Source organism: Lynx canadensis, chromosome A2 (assembly GCF_007474595.2).
Source record: "Lynx canadensis isolate LIC74 chromosome A2, mLynCan4.pri.v2, whole genome shotgun sequence".
Lineage (NCBI taxonomy): Eukaryota > Metazoa > Chordata > Mammalia > Carnivora > Felidae > Lynx > Lynx canadensis.
Window position 1 is genome coordinate 34,572,596 of NC_044304.2, and position 20,091 is coordinate 34,592,686.

The following is a 20,091-nucleotide window of genomic DNA, read 5'->3' on the forward strand; positions in this document are numbered from 1 at the left end:
AGAAGAATCCGTATCATAGTGTAAGGTTGGGTAAAATATAACCAAATGCACAGAGATTTTGTGGGAGGAACAGATTTTGGGTTCCAACCTAGAGAAAGCTAATGGAAAATTTATATTAAGTATAAGAGGAAATTCCTCAAAAGGTCCCAGAGTTAGCCACTGTTTCCTCTTGGAAGCACTGAGAACCAGGACTTTCTGTAATAGGAGAGTTGGTTTTTCCTTTTAATTTGGCTGTACTGTAGGAGACCAATTCTTTCTTCTTTCTTTCTTTTCTTTCTTTCTTTCTTTTCTTTCTTTCTTTCTTTCTTTCTTTCTTGTTATTTATTTATGTATTTTTCAATATATGAAGTTTATTGTCCAATTGGTTTCCATACAACACCCAGTGCTCATTCCAAAGGTGCCCTCCTCAAAACCCATCACCCACCCTCCCCTTGCTCCCACCCCCCATCATCCCTCAGTTTGTTCTCAGTTTTTAAGAGTCTCTTATGCTTTGGCTCTCTTCCACTATAACCTTTTTTTTTTTCCTTCCCCTCCCCCATGGGTTTCTGTTAAGTTTCTCAGGATCCACGTAAGAATGAAACCATATGGTATCTGTCTTTCTCTGTATGGCTTATTTCACTTAGCATAACACTCTCCAGTTCCATCCACGGTGCTACAAAGGGCCATATTTCCTTCTTTCTCATTGCCACATAGTACTCCATTGTGTATATAAACCACATTTTTTTTTTATCCATTCATCAGTGGATGGACATTTAGGCTCTTTCCATCATTTGGCTATTGTTGAGAGTGCTGCTATAAACATTGGGGTACAAGTGCCCCTATGCATCAGTACTCCTGTATCCCTTGGGTAAATTCCTAGCAGTGCTATTGCTGGGTCATAGGGTAGGTCTATTTTTAGTTTTTTGAGGAACCTCCACACTGTTTTCCAGAGTGGCTGCACCAATTTGCATTCCCACCAACAGTGCAAGAGAGTTCCCGTTTCTCCACATCCTCACCAGCATCTATAGTCTCCTGATTTGTTCATTTTGGCCACTCTGACTGGCGTGAGGTGATATCTGAGTGTGGTTTTGATTTATATTTCCCTGATGAGGAGCGACGTTGAGCATCTTTTCATGTGCCTGTTGGCCATCCAGATGTCTTCTTTAGAGAAGTGTCTATGCATGTTTTCTGCCCATTTCTTCACTGGGTTATTTGTTTTTCGGGTGTGGGGTTTGGTGAGCTCTTTATAGATTTTGGATACTAGCCCTTTGTCCAACATGTCATTTGCAAATATCTTTTCCCATTCCGTTGGTTGCCTTTTAGTTTTGTTGGTTGTTTCCTTTGCTGTGCAGAAGCTTTTTATGTTCATAAGGTCCCAGTAGTTCATTTTTGCTTTTAATTCCCTTGCCTTTGGGGATGTGTCGAGTAAGAGATTGCTACGGCTGAGGGCAGAGAGGTCTTTTCCTGCTTTCTCCTCTAGGGTTTTGATGGTTTCCTGTCTCACATTCAGGTCCTTTATCCATTTTGAGTTTATTTTTGTGAATGGTGTGAGAAAGTGGTCTAGTTTCAATCTTCTGCATGTTGCTGTCCAGTTCTCCCAGCACCATTTGTTAAAGAGACTGTCTTTTTTCCATTGGATGTTCTTTCCTGCTTTGTCAAAGATGAGTTGGCCATACGTTTGTGGGTCTAGTTCTGGGGTTTCTATTCTATTCCATTGGTCTATGTGTCTGTTTTTGTGCCAATACCATGCTGTCTTGAGGATTACAGCTTTGTAGTAGAGGCTAAAGGCTGGGATTGTGATGCCTCCTGCTTTGGTCTTCTTCTTCAAAATTCCTTTGGCTATTCGGGGCCTTTTGTGGTTCCATATGAATTTTAGGATTGCTTGTTCTAGTTTTGAGAAGAATGCTGGTGCAATTTTGATTGGGATTGCATTGAATGTGTAGATAGCTTTGGGTAGTATTGACATTTTGACAATATTTATTCTTCCAATCCATGAGCATGGAATGTTTTTCCATTTCTTTGTATCTTCTTCAATTTCCTTCATAAGCTTTCTATAGTTGTCAGCATACAGATCTTTACATCTTGATTAGATTATTCCTAGGTGTTTTATGCTTCTTGGTGCAATTGTGAATGGGATCAGTTCTTTATTTGTCTTTCTGTTGCTTCATTATTAGTGTATAAGAATGCAACTGATTTCTGTACATTGATTTTGTATCCTGCAACTTTGCTAAATTCATGTATCAGTTCTAGCAGACTTCTGGTGGAGTCTATCGGATATTTTCCATGTATAGTATCATGTCATCTGCAAAAGTGAAAGCTTGACTTCATCTTTGCCAATTTTGATGCCTTTGATTTCCTTTTGTTGTCTGATTGCTCATGCTAGAACTTCCAACACTATGTTAAACAACAGCGGTGAGAGGTGGACATCCCTGTCGTGTTCTGATCTCAGGGAAAAAGCTCTCAGTTTTTTCCCATTGAGGATGATGTTAGCTGTGGGCTTTTCATAAATGGCTTTTATGATGTTGAAGTATGTTCCTTCTATCCCGACTTTCTCGAGGGTTTTTATAGAAAGTTGTTGAATTTTGTCAAAGGCCCTTTCTGCACGATTGACAGGATCATATGGTTCTTATATTTTCTTTTATTAATGTGATGTATCACATTGATTGATTTGCGAATGTTGAACCAGCCCTGCATCCCAGGATAGAATCCCACTTGATCATGGTGAATAATTCTTTTTATATGCTGTTGAATTCGATTTGCTAGTATCTTATTGAGAATTTTTGCATCCATATTCATCAGTGATATTGGCCTGTAGTTTCTCCCTTTTTTTTTACTGGATCTCTCTCTGGTTAGGAATCAAAGTAATACTGGCTTCATAGAATGAGTCTGGAAGTTTTCCTTCCCTTTCTATTTTTGGAATAGCTTGAGAGGGATAGGTATTATCTCTGCTTTAAACGTCTGGTACAACTCCCCTGGGAAGCCATCTGGTCCTGGACTCTTATTTGTTGGGAGATTTTTGATGACTGATTCAATTTCTTCGCTGCTTATGGGTCTGTTCAAGCTTTCTATTTCCTCCTGTTTGAGTTTTGGAAGTGTGTAGGTGCTTAGGAATTTGTCCCTTTGTCCAGGTTGTCCAGTTTGTTGGTATATAATTTTTCATAATATTCCCTGATAATTTCTTGTATTTCTGAGGGATTGGTTGTAATAATTCCATTTTCATTCATGATTTTTTGAGAAGCCTGGCTAGAGGCTTATCAATTTTGTTTATTTTTAAAAAAAACCAACTCTTGGTTTTGTTGATCTGCTCTACTGTTTTTTTAGATTCTATATTGTTTATTTATGTTCTGATCTTTATTTCTCTTCTTCTGCTCAGTTTGGGGTGTCTTTGCTGTTCTGCTTGTATTTCCTTTAGGTGTGCTGTTAGATTTTGTACTTGGGATTTTCTTGTTTCTGAGATAGGCCTGGATTGCAATGTATTTCCTCTCAGGACTGCCTTCGCTGCATCTCAAAGTGTTTGGATTGTTGTATTTTCATTTTCGTTTGTTTCCATATATTTTTTAATTTCTTCTCTAATTGCCTGGTTGACCCATTCATTCGTTAGTAGGGTGTTCTTTAACCTCCATGCTTTTGGAGGTTTTCCAGACTTTTTTCTGTGGTTGATTTCAAGCTTCATAGCATTGTGGTCTGAAAGTATGCATGGTATGATTTCAATTCTTGTATACTTATGAAGGGCTGTTTTGTGACCTAGTAGGTGATCTATCTTGGAGAATGTTCCATGTGCACTCGAGAAGAAAGTATATTCTGTTGCTTTGGGATGCAGAGTTCTAAATATATCTGTCAAGTCCATCTGATCCAATGTATCATTCAGGCCCTTGTTTCTTTATTGACCGTGTGTCTAGATGATCTATCCATTTCTGTAAGTGGAGTGTTAAGTCCCCTGCAATTACCACATCCTTATCAATAAGGTTGCTTATGTTTGTGAGTAATTGTTTTATATATTGGGGGCTCCTGTATCCAGTGCATAGACATTTATAATTGTTAGCTCTTCCTGATGGATAGACCCTGTGATTATTATATAATGCCCTTCTTCATCTCTTGTTACAGCCTTTAATTTAAAGTCAGTTTGTCTGATATACGTATGGCTACTCCAGCTTTCTTTTGACTTCCAGTGGCATGATAAATAGTTCTCCATCCCCTCACTCTCAATCTGAAGGTGTCCTCAGGTCTAATATCAGTCTCTTGTAGACAGAAATAGATGGGTCTTGTTTTTTTATCCATTCTGATACCCTATGTCTTTTGGTTGGCACATTTAGTCCATTTATATTCAGTGTTATTATAGAAGATACGGTTTAGCGTCATTGTGATGTCCACAGGTTTCATGCTTGTAGCAATGTCTATGGTACTTTGTCTCACAGGCTCCCCCTTAGGATCTCTTGTAGGGCTGGTTTAGTGGTGACGAATTCCTTCAGTTTTTGTTTGTTTGGGAAGACCTTTACCTCTCCTTCTATTTTAAATGACAGACTTGCTGGGTAAAGGATTCTCGGCTGCATATTTTTTCTGTTCATCACATTGAAGATCTCCTGCCATTCCTTTCTGGCCTGCCAAGTTTCAGTAGAGAGATTGGTCACGAGTCTTATAGGTCTCCCTTTATACGTTAGAGCATGTTATCTCTAGCTGCTTTCAGAATTTTCTCTTATCCTTGTATTTTGCCAGTTTCACTATGATATGTTGTGCAGAAGATCGATTCAAGTTAACATCTGAAGGGAGTTCTCTGTGCCTCTTAGATTTCAGTGCCTTTTTCCTTCCCCAGATCCAGGAAGTTATTTCTTCAAGTACACCTTCAGCACCTTTCCCTCTCTCTTCCTCCTCTGGAATACCAATATGCATATGTTATTTCTCTTTAGTGCATCACTTAGTTCTCTAATTTTCTCCTTATACTCCTGGATTCTTTTAGCTCTCTTTTTCTCAGCTTCTTCTTTTCCCATAATTTTATCTTCTAGTTCACCTATTCTCTCTTCTGCCTCTTCAATCCGAGATGTAGTTGTCTCCATTTTATTTTGTAACTCGTTGATAGTATTTTTTAGCTCCTCCTGGCTGTTCCTTAGTCCCTTGATCTCTGTAGCAAGAGATTCTCTGCTGTCCTGTATACTGTTTTCAAGCCCAGCGATTAATTTTATGACTATTATTCTAAATTCACTTTCTGTTATATTGTTTTAAATCATTTTTGATCAGTTCGTTAGCTGTTGTTATCTCCTGGACGTTTTTCTGAGGGGAATTCTTCCGTTTTGTCATTTGGCTAGTCCCTGGAGTGGTGCGGGACTGCGGGGCACTTCCCCTGTGCTGTCTTGAATAACTTGCGTTGGTGGGCGGGGCCGCAATCAGACCTGATGTCTGCCCCCAGCCCACCGCCGGGGCCACAGTCAGACTGGTGTGTGCCTTCTCTTCCCTTCTCCTAGGGGCGGGATTCACTGTGGGGTGGCATGGCCCGTCTGGGCTACTTGCACACTGCCAGGCTTGTGGTGCTGTGGGTCTGGCGTATTAGCCGGGGTGGATCGGCAAGGTGCACCGGGGTGGGAAGGGCAGGCTCAGCTTGCTTTTCCTTCGGAGATCCGCTTCGGGAGGGTTCCTGCGGCACCGGGAGGGAGTCAGACCCGCCAGAGGGATGGATCCGCAGAAGCACAGCGTTGGGTGTTTGCGCAGTGCAAGCAAGTTCCCTGGCAGGAACCGGTTCCCTTTGGGATTTTGGCTGGGGGATGGGCAAGGGAGATGGCGCTGGCGAGCGCCTTTGTTCCCCGCCAAGCTGAGCTCTGTCGTCCGGGGCTCAACAACTCTCCCTCCCGTTGTCCTCCTGTTCTCCGAGCAGAGCTGTTAGCTTATAACCTTCCAGATGTCAAGTCCCGCTTGCTGTGGGAACACACTCCGTCCGGCCCCTCCGCTTTCACAAGCCAGACTCGGGGGCTCTGCTTGGCCGGCGGGCGGCCCCTCCACCCCGGCTCCCTCCCGCCAGTCCCTGTAGCGTGCACCGCCTCACCGCCCTTCCCACCCTCTTCCGTGGGCCTCTTGTCTGAGCTTGGCTCCGGAGACTCCGTTCTGCTAGTCTTCTGGCGGTTTTCTAGGTTATTTAGGCAGGTGTAGGTGGAATCTAAGTGATCAGCAGGACGCGCGGTGAGCCCAGCGTCCTCCTATGCCATCATCTTCCCAGGGTCCTCCAATGTTTTTTATTTTTGAGAGACAGCGAGAGAGAGCGCACGAGCAGGGAAGGGGCAGAGAGAAATGGAGACACAGAATCCAAAGCAGGCTCCAGGCTCTGAGCTGTCAGGAGAGACTGACGCAGGGCTCAAACTCACGAAGTGTGAGATCATGACCTGAGCTGAAGTCAGACGCTTAACTGAGTCACCCAGGTGCACCCAGGAGACCAACTTCTCATGCAGCCAGATCTGAGTGTGGTTTACTGGAGGACTTCAAAATGGGTTGACTTGCCCATTTTTCTATGACATTTCTCCTTGGGTCATTCCCCGTATTCCTCCATGTCTACCTCGAAACGTGCTCCATCTGACACTGTACAGGGTCATCTCAACCAAGGATGACAATACCTCTGTGCCACATCTGCCTCCGTTCTAACTGGTTCCCACTTCGGACTTTCCCAGGTCGGTCAACCATGCCACCATTCATTCTCAGTCACTATTTAAACCCAAGTTTCCTTTTTATCCCTGCTCATTTCACTTTTCCTTCCTTCCTTCCTTCTTTCCTTCCTTCCTTCCTTCCTTCCCTCCCTCCCTCCCCATCTCTTTCTTTCTTTTTTTCTTCCTTTCTCTCTTTCTCCTTTTCTCCTTTCTTTCTTTCTTTTCTTTTTTCTTTCTTTCTTTCAAGTAGGCTCCATGCCCAGCATAGAACCCAGAGTGGGGCTTGAATTTATGCCCCTGAGATCAAGACCTAAGCTGAGATCAAGAGTCAGACACCTAACCAACTAAGTCACCCAGGCACCCCCTCAGTTCCACTTCTATCTCTGCCGTTGTCTACTCTACTTTTACCTCTATGTGACAATCCTGCTTGGGTTTTAGATACTACCTAATGTTGTACACTCTAGCTATTGACATGATTTTCCCACTTTTTTTTTTAATGTTTATTTATTTTTTTTTTTATTTATTTATTTTTTCAACGTTTATTTATTTTTGGGACAGAGAGAGACAGAGCATGAACGGGGGAGGGGCAGAGAGAGAGGGAGACACAGAATCAGAAACAGGCTCCAGGCTCTGAGCCATCAGCCCAGAGCCTGACGCGGGGCTCAAACTCACGGACCGCGAGATCGTGACCTGGCTGAAGTCGGACGCTTAACCGACTGCGCCACCCAGGCGCCCCAATGTTTATTTATTTTTAAGAGAGAGAGAGAGAGAGCGCGAGCATGAGCGGGGAAGGGGCAGAGAGAGAGGGATACACAGAATCTGAAGGAGGCTCCAGGCTCTGAGTTGTCAGCACAGAGCCTGACGTGGGGCTCAAACTCATGAACTGTGAGATCGTGACATGAGCGGAAGTCGGACACTTGATCAACGGAGCCACCCCGGCGCCCCACCCCACTTGGTTTTTTAGCCATGACATATTGCTGCAAAGCCATTCCTCTCTCCAGGACAGCCTCCTGATCTATCCAGGTCCTAGGCTGCAGGTTTACCACTATTATGGTCCCAGTAGCAGCTGCCAAGTATGGAACAGATCTGATGAGTTGCTCCTGATCCTTTACCAAATTCCCTCCCCCTTCCTTTCCAGGGATTCAAATCTACTTATTTCAACTTATGCTCAACTTGGAAAGTCTGCTTTTATGATATTTCTCTGCTGACTCACATCTCTAAATGTGCTATAATTATAGTAGTCAATGTTGAGTAAGCTTAAAGAAAGGAGTATGCCAAAGAAAGTGGGCTGAGATACACAGGCACTCAGCTTAACGGACACATATTTTACAGAAGTCTACATTCCTTTCACATAAGAGAACTGGCTTGGTTTTTATTTATAGTTCTTTTTTATGGGGACTTTATGGGTAAAACCATCACCAACATTCTGCATTTTGTTATCTATGAATAGTGAGGAGAGCTCGATTAAAGCAGAATTCTTCATCTTTCTCTTATTTATTATGTAGGACGAACACAATTTGGGGACAGGTTTGCTCTTGGTGTGGGGCTGCTGGTTTTCAAGAAATCACATATGGTAAAATATCGCTGTCCTTGGTACAAACCATGTTGAGTGTGAGAGGCATTTTTTCACATGAGAAACTAATTCCTACAAGAGGAAGAAAAGAACACCAGCTAGGACTCCAGAAATGTCAAAAGCTTGCCTGCTTTTCTCTCTTGATAAAAGGCCCTCGATGCTTATTATGGGATATGGGGCATCACAGTGAAGAAGAGTAGTCACAAAGAAGGTCACCATGGATATTTTTAGCCTACGTAAATTTGGGGGACAGTATGCTTTTTGAATTCACCTTGAATCATCACATACAATTCTCCATGATACAGTGGGCGTTGCAAGGTATCAGTATTTGCAAATATTCCACTGGCCAAGCTGATGGCTCTCTGGGATGCCCCAATAGCTACTGCTACTAAGATAGAAGCAGAGTCTATTGGGGCAAACACCTGTTAACATTTTGTATATATTATCTGTACTGTCAATTTTTTCTTTTTTCTCTTTGTTGTATTTTTGCTTATCCAGTAACTGACAGAGTTTTTTACAGCTCTATACATCCTAATGTCTAAAGCGCAATGACCTGCACATAGTATTTATTAACAGTCACTGTTTTCACCACCACATACCTGTAATAAAAAGTTGCCACTTTCAGGTAAGAGTGTCCTTGGTGAACAGTAAAAGAATATTAACTTATGTTTTTTTAGAGACAGAGAGAGAGGGAAAGGGAGAGGAAGAGCACCAGCAGGGTAGAGGGGCAGAGGGTGGGAGAGAGGGAATCTTAAGCAGGTTCCAGGCTTAGCCTGGAGCCTCATAGGGGGCTTGATCCCACGACACGGGGATCATGACCTGAGCTGAAATCAAGAGTTGCATGCTCAACCAACTGAGCCACCCAGGTGCCCTTTTCAAGAATATTAATTTTATTAAATATCAAGTCTTGAGCACAGGTCTCTTGAATACTCTGTGACCAAACGGCAAACGCACAGAGAGCAAGTCTGGGGCATCCTGAACTCTGGTGGCTCTTCTGAAACAATGCGTTTGTGCAGCTGTCTGAGTAGCAAGCGAAGCCAATGGATTTTCCAAGGAATATTCTATTTTCTTGGAAGAATGACGGACACACTATGGTCATCCTGACTTCATGATGTGGTGGAAATTTTCTCAACTATGAGTGAAATGAGGCTATCACTTTGAGGAAAGCAACTGACCGTTGTGTGGCTGATGATAAAATTTATGCTTTAAAGTGAAAATTAGATTTCTGGAAAAGTTGCATCCACCACTCTTGACAACATGCCAATATTTAGACGTCTTTCCAATGAGGATGCTGTGATATGAACAAATGTGAACTTTTTGATAGTGTATGTTGAAATGTGCCAAACTTTGGAAGATCTACATAATCTAATATTTTTCATACCGAACAGTGCAGGATATACATGTATAAAATGCATCTAATGTGCAAGACAGATCAATGGATTTTAATATAAGAGTATCAAAAGCCCACTGAAATAGTGTCAAGTTTCGCCTAAAACTAATCTTTAAAAAAGAAACTACTACCTATTAACTTTAGTGTCGTACCAATGAAGAAAATTCACAATTATATGAAATGGTTATTAGGAACCCCCCCCCCCATTTTCCAAATAAATATCTCTAAGAAGTCATAGTTTTTGAGGCACTTCAACCAAAACAACATATTGCAACAGCTACTATGCAGGAGCCATTAGTAAGCTAGATGCTAAAGGGATTTGCAAAAAGTAAAACAGTCCTGCCATTCTCACTAAATTTTTAAAAGATATTTTTTATAAAATATATAGCATATATATTCATACACAAAATAATAGAATACAAAAAATGTTTAAAAAGAAGTGTTTACAAAGTTCCAATTAGTTTTACCTCTTACCAAATTAATTTGTTAATTCAATAATTCAATAATTTAATTAGTTAATACCAACAGTTATAACCCAGAATAAACCTTGTGCTCTTTAGGGTCCTCGATTTTAACAAGTAAAGGAGTCCTGAGACCAAAAGGCTCGACAAGCATTGCTCTCCCAGGATGAATGATTCTGGGAGCAGCCTTTCTCAGTGTGTTTTTCCCAAAGCACTCCTCTCATGAAAGGATTCAAAATAAAAATGGCTCCCACTGGAATGAGTTTGGAAAATCTGGAGAATCATAACATATGCCATTCTTGGAGACTTGCAGTCCTTGCTACCCTGTTAGAGACTCGGAGAAGCATTGCTGTACAGCATCTGTTTCGCCTTATTTAATCCAGGGTTTCTTCACATTGTCCTAGGAAGACTGTGAGTGCAAAACACGCTGGTCACCCAGTCTTGGAGAAGGGGTACGGGCACTGTGGAAATCGACTGTAACTCACCTTCCAGCCGGACCACCAAGGGCACCTTGAGTTCCAGCTCCCGACAGGCTTTGGTGATGCCGTTGGCAATAATGGCACAGTTGACGATCCCACCAAAAATATTGACAAGGATGGCTTCCACCTGAAATCAAAAACAGGAAGGTGCCCGTCAAAACAGTGCTAGCTGACATTAGCATTAAGACTCCTTGCTGCTGTTGTTTTAACACAGATTATAAACTATAAGACAGAAGGCCCACAAGATGTTAAGAAAGTTAAAATTTAGTACTGAATTAGTAAAGGTCAAGACATACCATTACCATATGAACCCATATTCTTCTATCACTCATTTCTCTGAACTCAAAATGAAATCAATCCCCACACATTTATTATATACTCTCTTCTGGTTTTCTTGTGTTGTTGTCTAGAACTGTTTCTTGATGAGTAGCGTCATTTAAAATCTCATGCACTTACTTCTTTTCCCTCCATGATTTATACTCAAATTTTTATCTGTCATGGTACCTTATGGGATATTTCAAACTAAGAGCCAATATTTGTTGTTTTGTACTAGCAGCTAAGATTCAAGCTTTCCATGCTTCCTTAATACCTCTTTGATATGCTAAAGGTACAGTCTCAAAAACCAGAGATAGTTTAATTATCTCAGATAACAACCTTTTTCATTTAAAAAAAATGAGCCCAGAAGAATGAGATACAAGCTCATACCACAAGAATCGGAGGAAAGTCAAACCAGTAACTGGAATTTTCAGAATGTAAATTTAAACTGATTATGTTAACCTGTTTGTACACATTCCATATTCAAAGGCATGCGGGCAAAAAAAAAAAAAAAAAAAAAAAAAGACTTATCCTGACTTGATAAATAGGTTAAGAAATCCTGTATAATTAACATGAAGAACAAGATAATGAAGAGAATTCATTACCTAGACTAATTGATAACACCCAGAGAAAAAGGCTATTCATCACGCTGGAGGAATCAAAATTCCAACAATGTCATCACAATTAAATTAGGGTACACTAAAGCATATATATGTGTGATGCATGCCATTTTCAAATCCTGTCATTTAAATAAAAACATATCGGGAAAGACTGCCCGGTATTTGTTCAGCACTTCACTGTTTTAGAAAGGCCCATTATATGAACCCTCATTTAAAATTTTATTCTTGCCCAAACCCTACTCGGTAAGTAAAGTGAGGGTGAGCCCTCTGTAGCTGATAAAGCTCCACAGAGAATTCACGAGGTTATACAGCTCACATGTAGCAGTGGTGAGGCTCGAAGTCAGCTCTCTAGCTTGCCTGCTGATTCTTCATGCATGTCAAATCTCTGAACTTGAATCTTGCAAGCGGTATATACCCTGTCCCAAACACAGTTTCCTGCTCTAAAAAATGGGACTAACAGTACCTTGTCTGTAAGGTTGTTGGAAGGCCTAAATGAGGTAATACACATAAACCACTTAGTAAGTGCCTGCAAAGTACTCAAAGTATACTTATATATGCATTTATTTGCAACAAGCCATGATGAAAATGGACAGGTTACCTAGATAGCGTGTAAGAAATAAGAAAGCCTCGTTCAGTACACTATAGCTATGCTGAATTAGAATATAATAGAAACGCAAACTTACGGAAGTCCAATCAAAAGTAACGTCTTATGAATAAAATAAATGACCAGTATTTTTCAAATCAATTAGAGGTTGGGGCCACTCCCCAAACAGAAATCTCCCATTAACATTCACAGCAGGCTGACTGGTAAGCAGAAGCCTGCTTTCTAATGACAGCTATTAAGTGTTGTAGCACTGAGGCTTCCTACAGAAGTAGTTTCCAATAGCTGTGGGATGGAGAGGAACTTGCCAAAACAATGAAATAAAAAACACTCAAGAGCAATAATGACTCTACGGGTCCAAGAGAGAAACTTAGTAACTGCTGAGGCTCACTCAGGTTGTGTAAGGAAAACTCGGCTTTTCTGGTAAAGCACACGTTGGCACCTAGAGACCTCTGCCACGTTTCAACCTATACGTTCTTTAAGGATGAATTCGAGGTCAAAAAGTTCTAGGTGAACTTCTCCTGCCTCATTAGTTAGGGTGAATTGATCAGTTTCACTCATCTTTACAGAGTAGTTATACCGCACACAAACAACTTATGTGAATTCACCTAAATAGGTAGGAGGTGGGGAGCAAGAAAGATACCCATGACCTCCTGTCTCAGTGCTATTGAGGAGGTGCATGCCCTGCAGGGAGTGTCAATGTGAGCCCTGGATTGGCGTGTCAATATCTCAATAGTGTTTAGTGAGCATCTGGTATTACAAATAGATACACTTTAAAAATACATACTCTTCATTTAACAACTTGTAGCTAAAAGTAAGCCAACCACGTGGACTGGTACTGACCCCAGGAAAATGCCCTCTTTTCCAAACAGTGGAGGAATGATTGATTGCCCTTGTTTGACTCACTGAGAAATGGACTATTGTTCTCTACTGTAGTTTATTCACCGCTCATCCTGCAACTGCACTCCTAGCAAAGGAGGGTCACCTTTGTGCTCCTCTACAACCGGGGCCATGGGTTTTTTCCATCAGCAGCTAGCACAATCCATGATGTAGCATAATCATCAAATAAATGGTGGTTTTAAGAGTGAATGAATTAAATTCAACAGATGCTTCATGACCATCATCCTTATACTGGGTACAGAGTTAAGTGCTTAGGATGTGGACATGAATAAGGTATGTTCCCTGTCCTCAAGGAATTCAGAAACTAGTTTGAGAGCCAGACCAGTAAGTAAACTGGTGATTACAATCCACAGTTTATAGCCGCCTTGCAGAGCTAAGGTGAGGGGAAGGCAGAGCCAGCGATGTAGACTGCTGCTACTCAAGAGGCTTTCTGAGAAACCTCTTTTCTGTTACAGTCAGCAAAGAAAAGGAAAGAGTAGGAACTCAGGTAAAAGGGAGCAGCCAGGACGAAGGCAGAGTGAACACCCCACTTAGTTCGTTTGGGACCTACAGATTAAGTGGGGATGGAGTTGCAGGTGCCAGAGGTCCGGGGTGAGTACCTGGCTCTTTTGCTTATTCCTTCTCTTTCCAGAGCTGGGTGAAGGCAGGTGTCTGAAAGCAGCCTTTCATGAAAGTAGCGAATGTTGAGATGAGAAGTACAGCCCACGTGAGAGGGGTGGAGGAGAGAGAGAGAAAGATCAGGAACGTAAAAAAGGAGGGGCGCCGGGTGGCTCAGTCGGGGGCGTCCGACTTCGGTTCAGGTCATGATCTCATGGTTTATGAGTTCAAGCCCTGCATCAGGCTCTGTGCTGACAGCTCAGAGCCTGGAGTCCGCTTCAGATTCTGCGTCCCCTTCCTGTGCCCCTCCCCTGATCACATTATCTCTCTGTCTCTCAAAATGAATAAATGTTAAAAAAAAATGTAAAAATGAGAGAAAGGGAAAGAAAGCGATGAGAGACAAAGAGTTTGACCTATACTAACAAGTCAGTTAGGACTTTTAAAAGAACGACAAGACACAGAAGTACACAGACTGCTTAGCTCAGGGAAAGTTGACTGCTTAGAAGACGTGCCTTGCCGTACATCACAGCGAGCAAGATCACCCCCAGGGGTGGTGGAAGACCCCAGTCCACGAGAGATGATGCCATTCTCTTCCACTATATAGTAATTTGCTGCAGTCATGCACTTTAATGGAAATCTCATTTAAAGTTTCACTCTGGACCGATTTCTATAATTAACTACTGCAATCTGCAATCTCAAACTGAGAATGAAATTAAGACAGTCTGCAAAGGAAAGCCTTGTGACATCACTGTTATTATTTAGCATGTAAAAGCATGTCCCATTTCCCACGTGTCCCTCACGTGTCCTTTTGTTATGACAACCACTAATTGTTCCATGACAATAGCAATAGCAACTTTAAGTAGTCTTTTGTTTTGTTTTGTTTTCCTGGCAAAGAGAATGCTAAAAAAAAAAAAAAAAAAAAAAAAAAAAGGGCAGCGGTTAGGTCTATTTAAGTATCAAGAGATTTTCCGGGAAGATTCCTAAGTGCTTTCACCAACAGGCTTCTCCGAATTCTCAGGTGAGAATTACAAGGGTTGCTATTTACTGTTTCACAAAAGTAAAGATCATCTAGTGAGGCAGTTACGGTGCCAGATGCACGGCGCAGGTCCCCGGCCCCCAGACAGCTACTCCCAAGGCGAGGTCTGCGGCGGCTGCTGGCAGCTGTGCAGGTGGTCAGGGGGTCCAAATGCAGGGCTTTCAAATGTCTCTGTGTGTCTGGCTTTGCAAGATACCCTCTGCCTGCATATTTGAGTCCACAATTAAAAGTAAAGAATGAACTTCAAAAGATGAAAAGCGATATAGCCGTTGGTATTTATCAAGCTTCTTTCAACCCCAAAGAAACAAAGAAAGAACCAACAGAATCACAGACTAAAACCCTTTTTTGGCAACATAATCTCTTTGAGGATCTGATGAAATGAGGGAACTTCAATCTCCTCAACTCACACAGACACTACAGTTTTTGGGGGTAATTTTAGATAAGTCCTGTGACCAAACTCTCCTTTAGGATTTGGTCTCAAAGGCAGATAATGACAAAGGATAACATGTAGCCTGTGTGTGTAGGATAGGGGCACAAGTTTCAGCAGAACTGTGAGTTCTTTGCAACTATATAAATGCTATGTGAATGTATACCTTTCTGGCAAAAGTGTCCATAAGAATCAAAAATAATAATTACAAACAACAAGAGCTAATGTTTACCAGGCATTTAGCAGATGGTAGACAGGATTCTAATTGTTTTACATGTATTAACATGTTTAACAAATGAGTAGTATATGAGGTGGGCATAACCATTTTCCCCACCTGAGGCTCATGTACCCGGAGCCTGAGAAGTTGAGTGGTGGGAAATGAGATGGACCATCCCCGGTTGGGATCAAATCATGCAGAATCTTAACAGAGTAAACACCATGAAAAGGAGTCTGAGAAGCCTTTGGTTTCAAGGCACCTGCACAGAATTCAGGGACAGTGGAAAGGGAATTAGCATTGATTCAGCAACCATATTAAGTTATGTGATAGGTTTAATGACCTCCATTTTATGAACTGACTGAGGCTCAGAGAGTTTAGGGTCTGCTAGCTGTTAAGAGGTCCCAAGTTCAAACCACGGTCTGTTTCACCTTACTACACGCAGGGTTGTCTGGAACAGGTAACACTGACACATACCATACACGTCGGGGCTGGAAAACTTATTCTCTTAAGGGACAGTAAGTATTTTAGGCTTTGTAGATCAGTCTGTGTCCCAACTACTCAACTCTGCCACTGTAGCATGCAAGCTGTCCCAGACAATACATAAATGAGTCAGTGTGGCTGTGTTCCAATAAAACTTTATTTACAAAAACAAGTGGGTTGGATTTGCCCTGTAGGCCAAAGTTTGTCACCTCCTGACACAGACATGATTTGATTCATGGTTAGCCTCAAGTCCACTGCAACCACCACTCTCCTTTGTGTCGTTTGAAATCTCTTTGATAGAACTTTTCACATTTTAAGTTCTCTTCCTTTGGTTCACCATTTTCTTGCCATCACTGTAGCAGTAGCTGATTAAATAAATGTGCCCATGCCAATGTTAATATCATTTCCCTGAAACAAAGTCTGTACCTTTCACAAGTCCATAAAATGTCTTGAATGCCTTTTCTTATTCTCTTGTTAACATTCTCTTGCTAACTCTCTTTCTAACATTGGCTGGAAGCGAACAAATCGCCTTCACCAATAAGCAAGCCATTTTGTAACGGTGATTGCAAATGCTGAAGTACTGGCTGCATTTAAAACACACAGTAATATCTACAATAAGCAGTCAGTGCGACCAGTGGGTTTTGCCTCTGCTTATTCTAATTCAGCATGCTAATGTGGTCTCGTTACAGTAGGCAAGACTGATAAAAATCAAGCAAGCATGTTTATATTAGGCAAGATAAGGGCATTTTTTTAAATCACAAGTTACTTTAATTCCAAATGTTGTTGCTCTTGCTTAAGCATCTGTTTCTGTTAAACTGCTTTTCTCTTTTTTGTTGTGTTTTATTTTCCTGCTGAATTCTAATCATGCCTTCTAATCCATTGGCAGCCAATGAAGGAAAATAAACGGTGAAGGAAATTAGATGCAGCTTGGATAATTGATGTTTGTATGCCTGCCTTTAATAAAAATACTCCGCTAAATTAGAGGGGAGTCTAAATGGATTCAGTCAATAAGGAAGTGATTCAGGTGAGGAATTCAATCTTGGGTTTTGTTGTAAACTTATAAATAAGGCGACTGCTCAGTTCAACTGGGATGAGCTGCTCTGGCTTGCTTTTCTACTTTTGGTTTGTTCTTGAAATTTCAAATTATGTTCTTTTGTGAAAATTTGTGTACTGGGATTGCTGGGTTAAAGCAAATGATACACCCTCCAAATCCCAATGAATAGCATGAGAACAAGAGTATCTCTTGAAAAACTCACCCTCTCCCTCTGCCCTTTTAATTTCTTCCATTTCTTAGTAAGTTTACACAATGCAGCCTGAATAATCTCAGAGTCAAAAGAAAATATCTTTATATACCACCCTTAATATCAAACATTTGGCATTTTTAATTACACTCAAGATAAACCCAACCATTTTATTCCAACCCTGGAATCAGTTATTCCAAAACTGATAGCATAGAAATAGCATCTGTAGATAAACAGTATCTGGATGGAGAGCCAAGTTTCCATTGAGCGTGACCTCTGAGAACAGCCAGAATAAACGGAGGGAAATGTGTCTGATTTGTCCTTGATTTATTCTCCTCTTCCTGAATTCCTTCCTAGTTATATCCTGCAATCTTCTCCTCACTAAAATAAGTAAAATGGTATGGAGGATGAATATGTATTGCATGTTGATTTTCCTAGGTGCTAGTAATCACATACTACCACTTCCCCAGTAAGTAAGCTGAGGCTCAAAGAGCTTAAAATCACTTGTTCAAGGGCACAGAGCTAGGAAGCAATGGAGGCATGATTTGGACCAAGTCAGTCTTACTTCAAAGTTCATGGCCTTTCTATTCCTCCCAGCTGTCTCTCTATAGCCACTGACTTTCACGATTAGTCCAAAGTCCCAACTCTACTTTGGCTCTATTCTAAACTTCAAGGGCACATTTCTGAGTCCTATATTCTGGTACCCATGTATTTCTTGCTTCCAAATCCCAAAGCCTTATTAAAATGGATCAGAGGGAAGGGATCTTTACAGTTTTCTGGAGCAATGGGTTTCAGTTCTTTACTATCCAATGTTTCCTGTTCATGGTTAAAGAGCTGTCCAGAGCTTGCTATCTGCAATCCTTAGATGGGATCGCAGAGTGATGATGATGGTGTAAGAGTGGATCCTGGCCCTCAAAATTTAGAGTCTGTCCTGAAACAAACAGATGTCCCTACAAGACCTCTCTCTGTAGACTGATAAGCCTTATTGCTCATTTCTGTCATGGTGAAAATTATCCCTTTGCCACTATTATTCCTAGAATGGAAATTTATTTCTACTTATGATCCATAAAATTCTAATGGAGAATATGTCATTTGAGACATACTGTTGATATAGATTTTAAGTATTAGGTGATGGAATGGTCACTGCAAGGTGCAGTAACTCTGCAGGGCTATTTGGAGTACTGTGTTGAGAACGAGGTTAGGGTCATGACCTGGTTTAGGGGGATCTGTAACCTATAAGCAATGTCTGCCATGGCAGTGGAGGAAAGAGTCAAATCAAGTGTATTATAGGTTTGTCTCCCTAACTTTGGAGTCACATAACACAAATTTTGATAATTAGAACTGAAAGATTTAGTCTGTCAACACTGCCTTTTCTTTACAAAAAAAAAAAAAAAATAGACAGTAAGGAAACCTAATTCACATCCAGCATGACTACAATCTCATTAATCATGTATGTTTAAGTACATGAAAACCAAAACCAAACAAACAAACAAACAAATGAATATCGACTTCCAGCACTAGGCAGGACAAAGGCACCTTCCGTTATGAATACTGGTTATTTTAATAGGTTAAAAAATACTATGAATAGTGCACCATAGACATTATTATGCCACACTTCCTCTCCAGATGAGTGCCTATTAGAAAGTGAAAGCTTTCTAACATGTGTCCTAAGAAACTCTAGGCCTGTGTAATCCTTTATGAAAAAAGCCATCTGGTCAAATAGCATGGATTCTAGCTTAGGACAACTTTAGTGGACGATCTGTGTTCTAACTTCTACATCCTATTTTACTCATTTTCTACAAGAGTCAAAGGGTTGGAAATTTGATAGCCAATGAATTCAGGAGCTAGTGTACTGAGTGTTTGGATGCCCCAGGGATCTAGGGTCTTTCTCCCCAACGATACTAATCATGTCACTATTTACATCGCATTTATAAGTGGTAAGTAAGTGTCTGCAAAACTGGAAGGCTTTTGTAATCAAGAACACCAACCATGAATGCCAAGACCACTCCAAGAATGGGATACAAATGTTTCCTCACTTGCCAGCAAACACTGTAGGGGTTAAGTCAGCTATTAACAGGAAAAAGAAAAAAAAAACATCTAAAGATGGAAATATTGGTTGGCATTATAAGCAGGCACAGGAGACAAGAAGTTAAAATGACTGAAGAACACAGATATTTGAGGGAACAGCACAGACATATTTTTTTTTTTTTTTATCCTCTGCAGAGACATTTCCCATATCCTTTTGAACTGAGAATCAGAACCATTGTCAGGATTACAAAAACTACTTGGACATCCAGAATGGCAAAAGCAAGGTTCTTTTTTGAGTGTCATGTGTTTAAAATAGCTCTTGCAAAAACTTCTATGATGTATAATTTGGCCACAGAGCCATTTCAAACTAAAAGAAAAGAATAAAAATGAACACGGAGGTTTTGGTCTTACCCATTCACCAGGAAACATTAAAGGCTTTAAAAAAAAACAAAAGAGGCATACAATTCTCACTTAAGAGCTCAACTATCAGAATTGACTGTTAGAAAATATTTTAGTTACAAAACTGCTTTCCCAGGTCAACAGATAATTGCTTTCAAAGCAGGATACTCACTGCTCATAAGGCAGTATCTGTATCTTATTTGTAATGGGAATTACATTGGTGCAGACTAAGAATATTTATTGGCACATTCTTTCTGAGTAGTATTTTGTCCAGTCCTCTCAGATTTATGTCATCTTGATGAATGTGAATATGTATGCTCCATCATCATTCATTAGAGAGTTAAAATAGAAAATACCCATAAAATTGGCAACCTGGTGAAAGACCCATTTATTAATCTATAAGCTGGATGTCTACTATCTATTGTTGCAACATAACAGTCTCCACAGGGTAACCGTTCCTACAGGAAAGGTGGAAAAATGCTTCTATGGGTGATTTCGTTGCCTGTATTCATGATTGACATCAATTAAAAAAAATTAGCTAAGCAGACAGAGCCAAAACTTAGGACCACACAGATTCACACTTCACACCATAGAGAAATGAAGATAAATTTAGTTAATAGCAAAACCCACTGTTTCCGTAAATAACAAGTCTAGTGTAAGATGAAGGTGGCATATAATGATTCTGTGATGCTTCATACATCTGTTCAGATAAATATATTAGATTA

At 40.8% G+C, this 20,091-nt stretch overlaps 1 protein-coding gene across 3 annotated transcripts in view; it reads right to left on the bottom strand.

The window, feature by feature from the left end:
* SUCLG2 (succinate-CoA ligase GDP-forming subunit beta) overlaps positions 1-20,091 on the bottom strand; it is a 273,195-nt gene that overhangs the window by 15,875 nt on the left and 237,229 nt on the right. For all 3 annotated transcript variants that reach the window (XM_030307196.1, XM_030307197.1, XM_030307198.1), the window contains exon 10: positions 10,512-10,632. In XM_030307196.1, the coding sequence (XP_030163056.1) occupies positions 10,512-10,632 (121 nt within the window). The remainder of the gene's footprint in view (positions 1-10,511; positions 10,633-20,091) is intronic.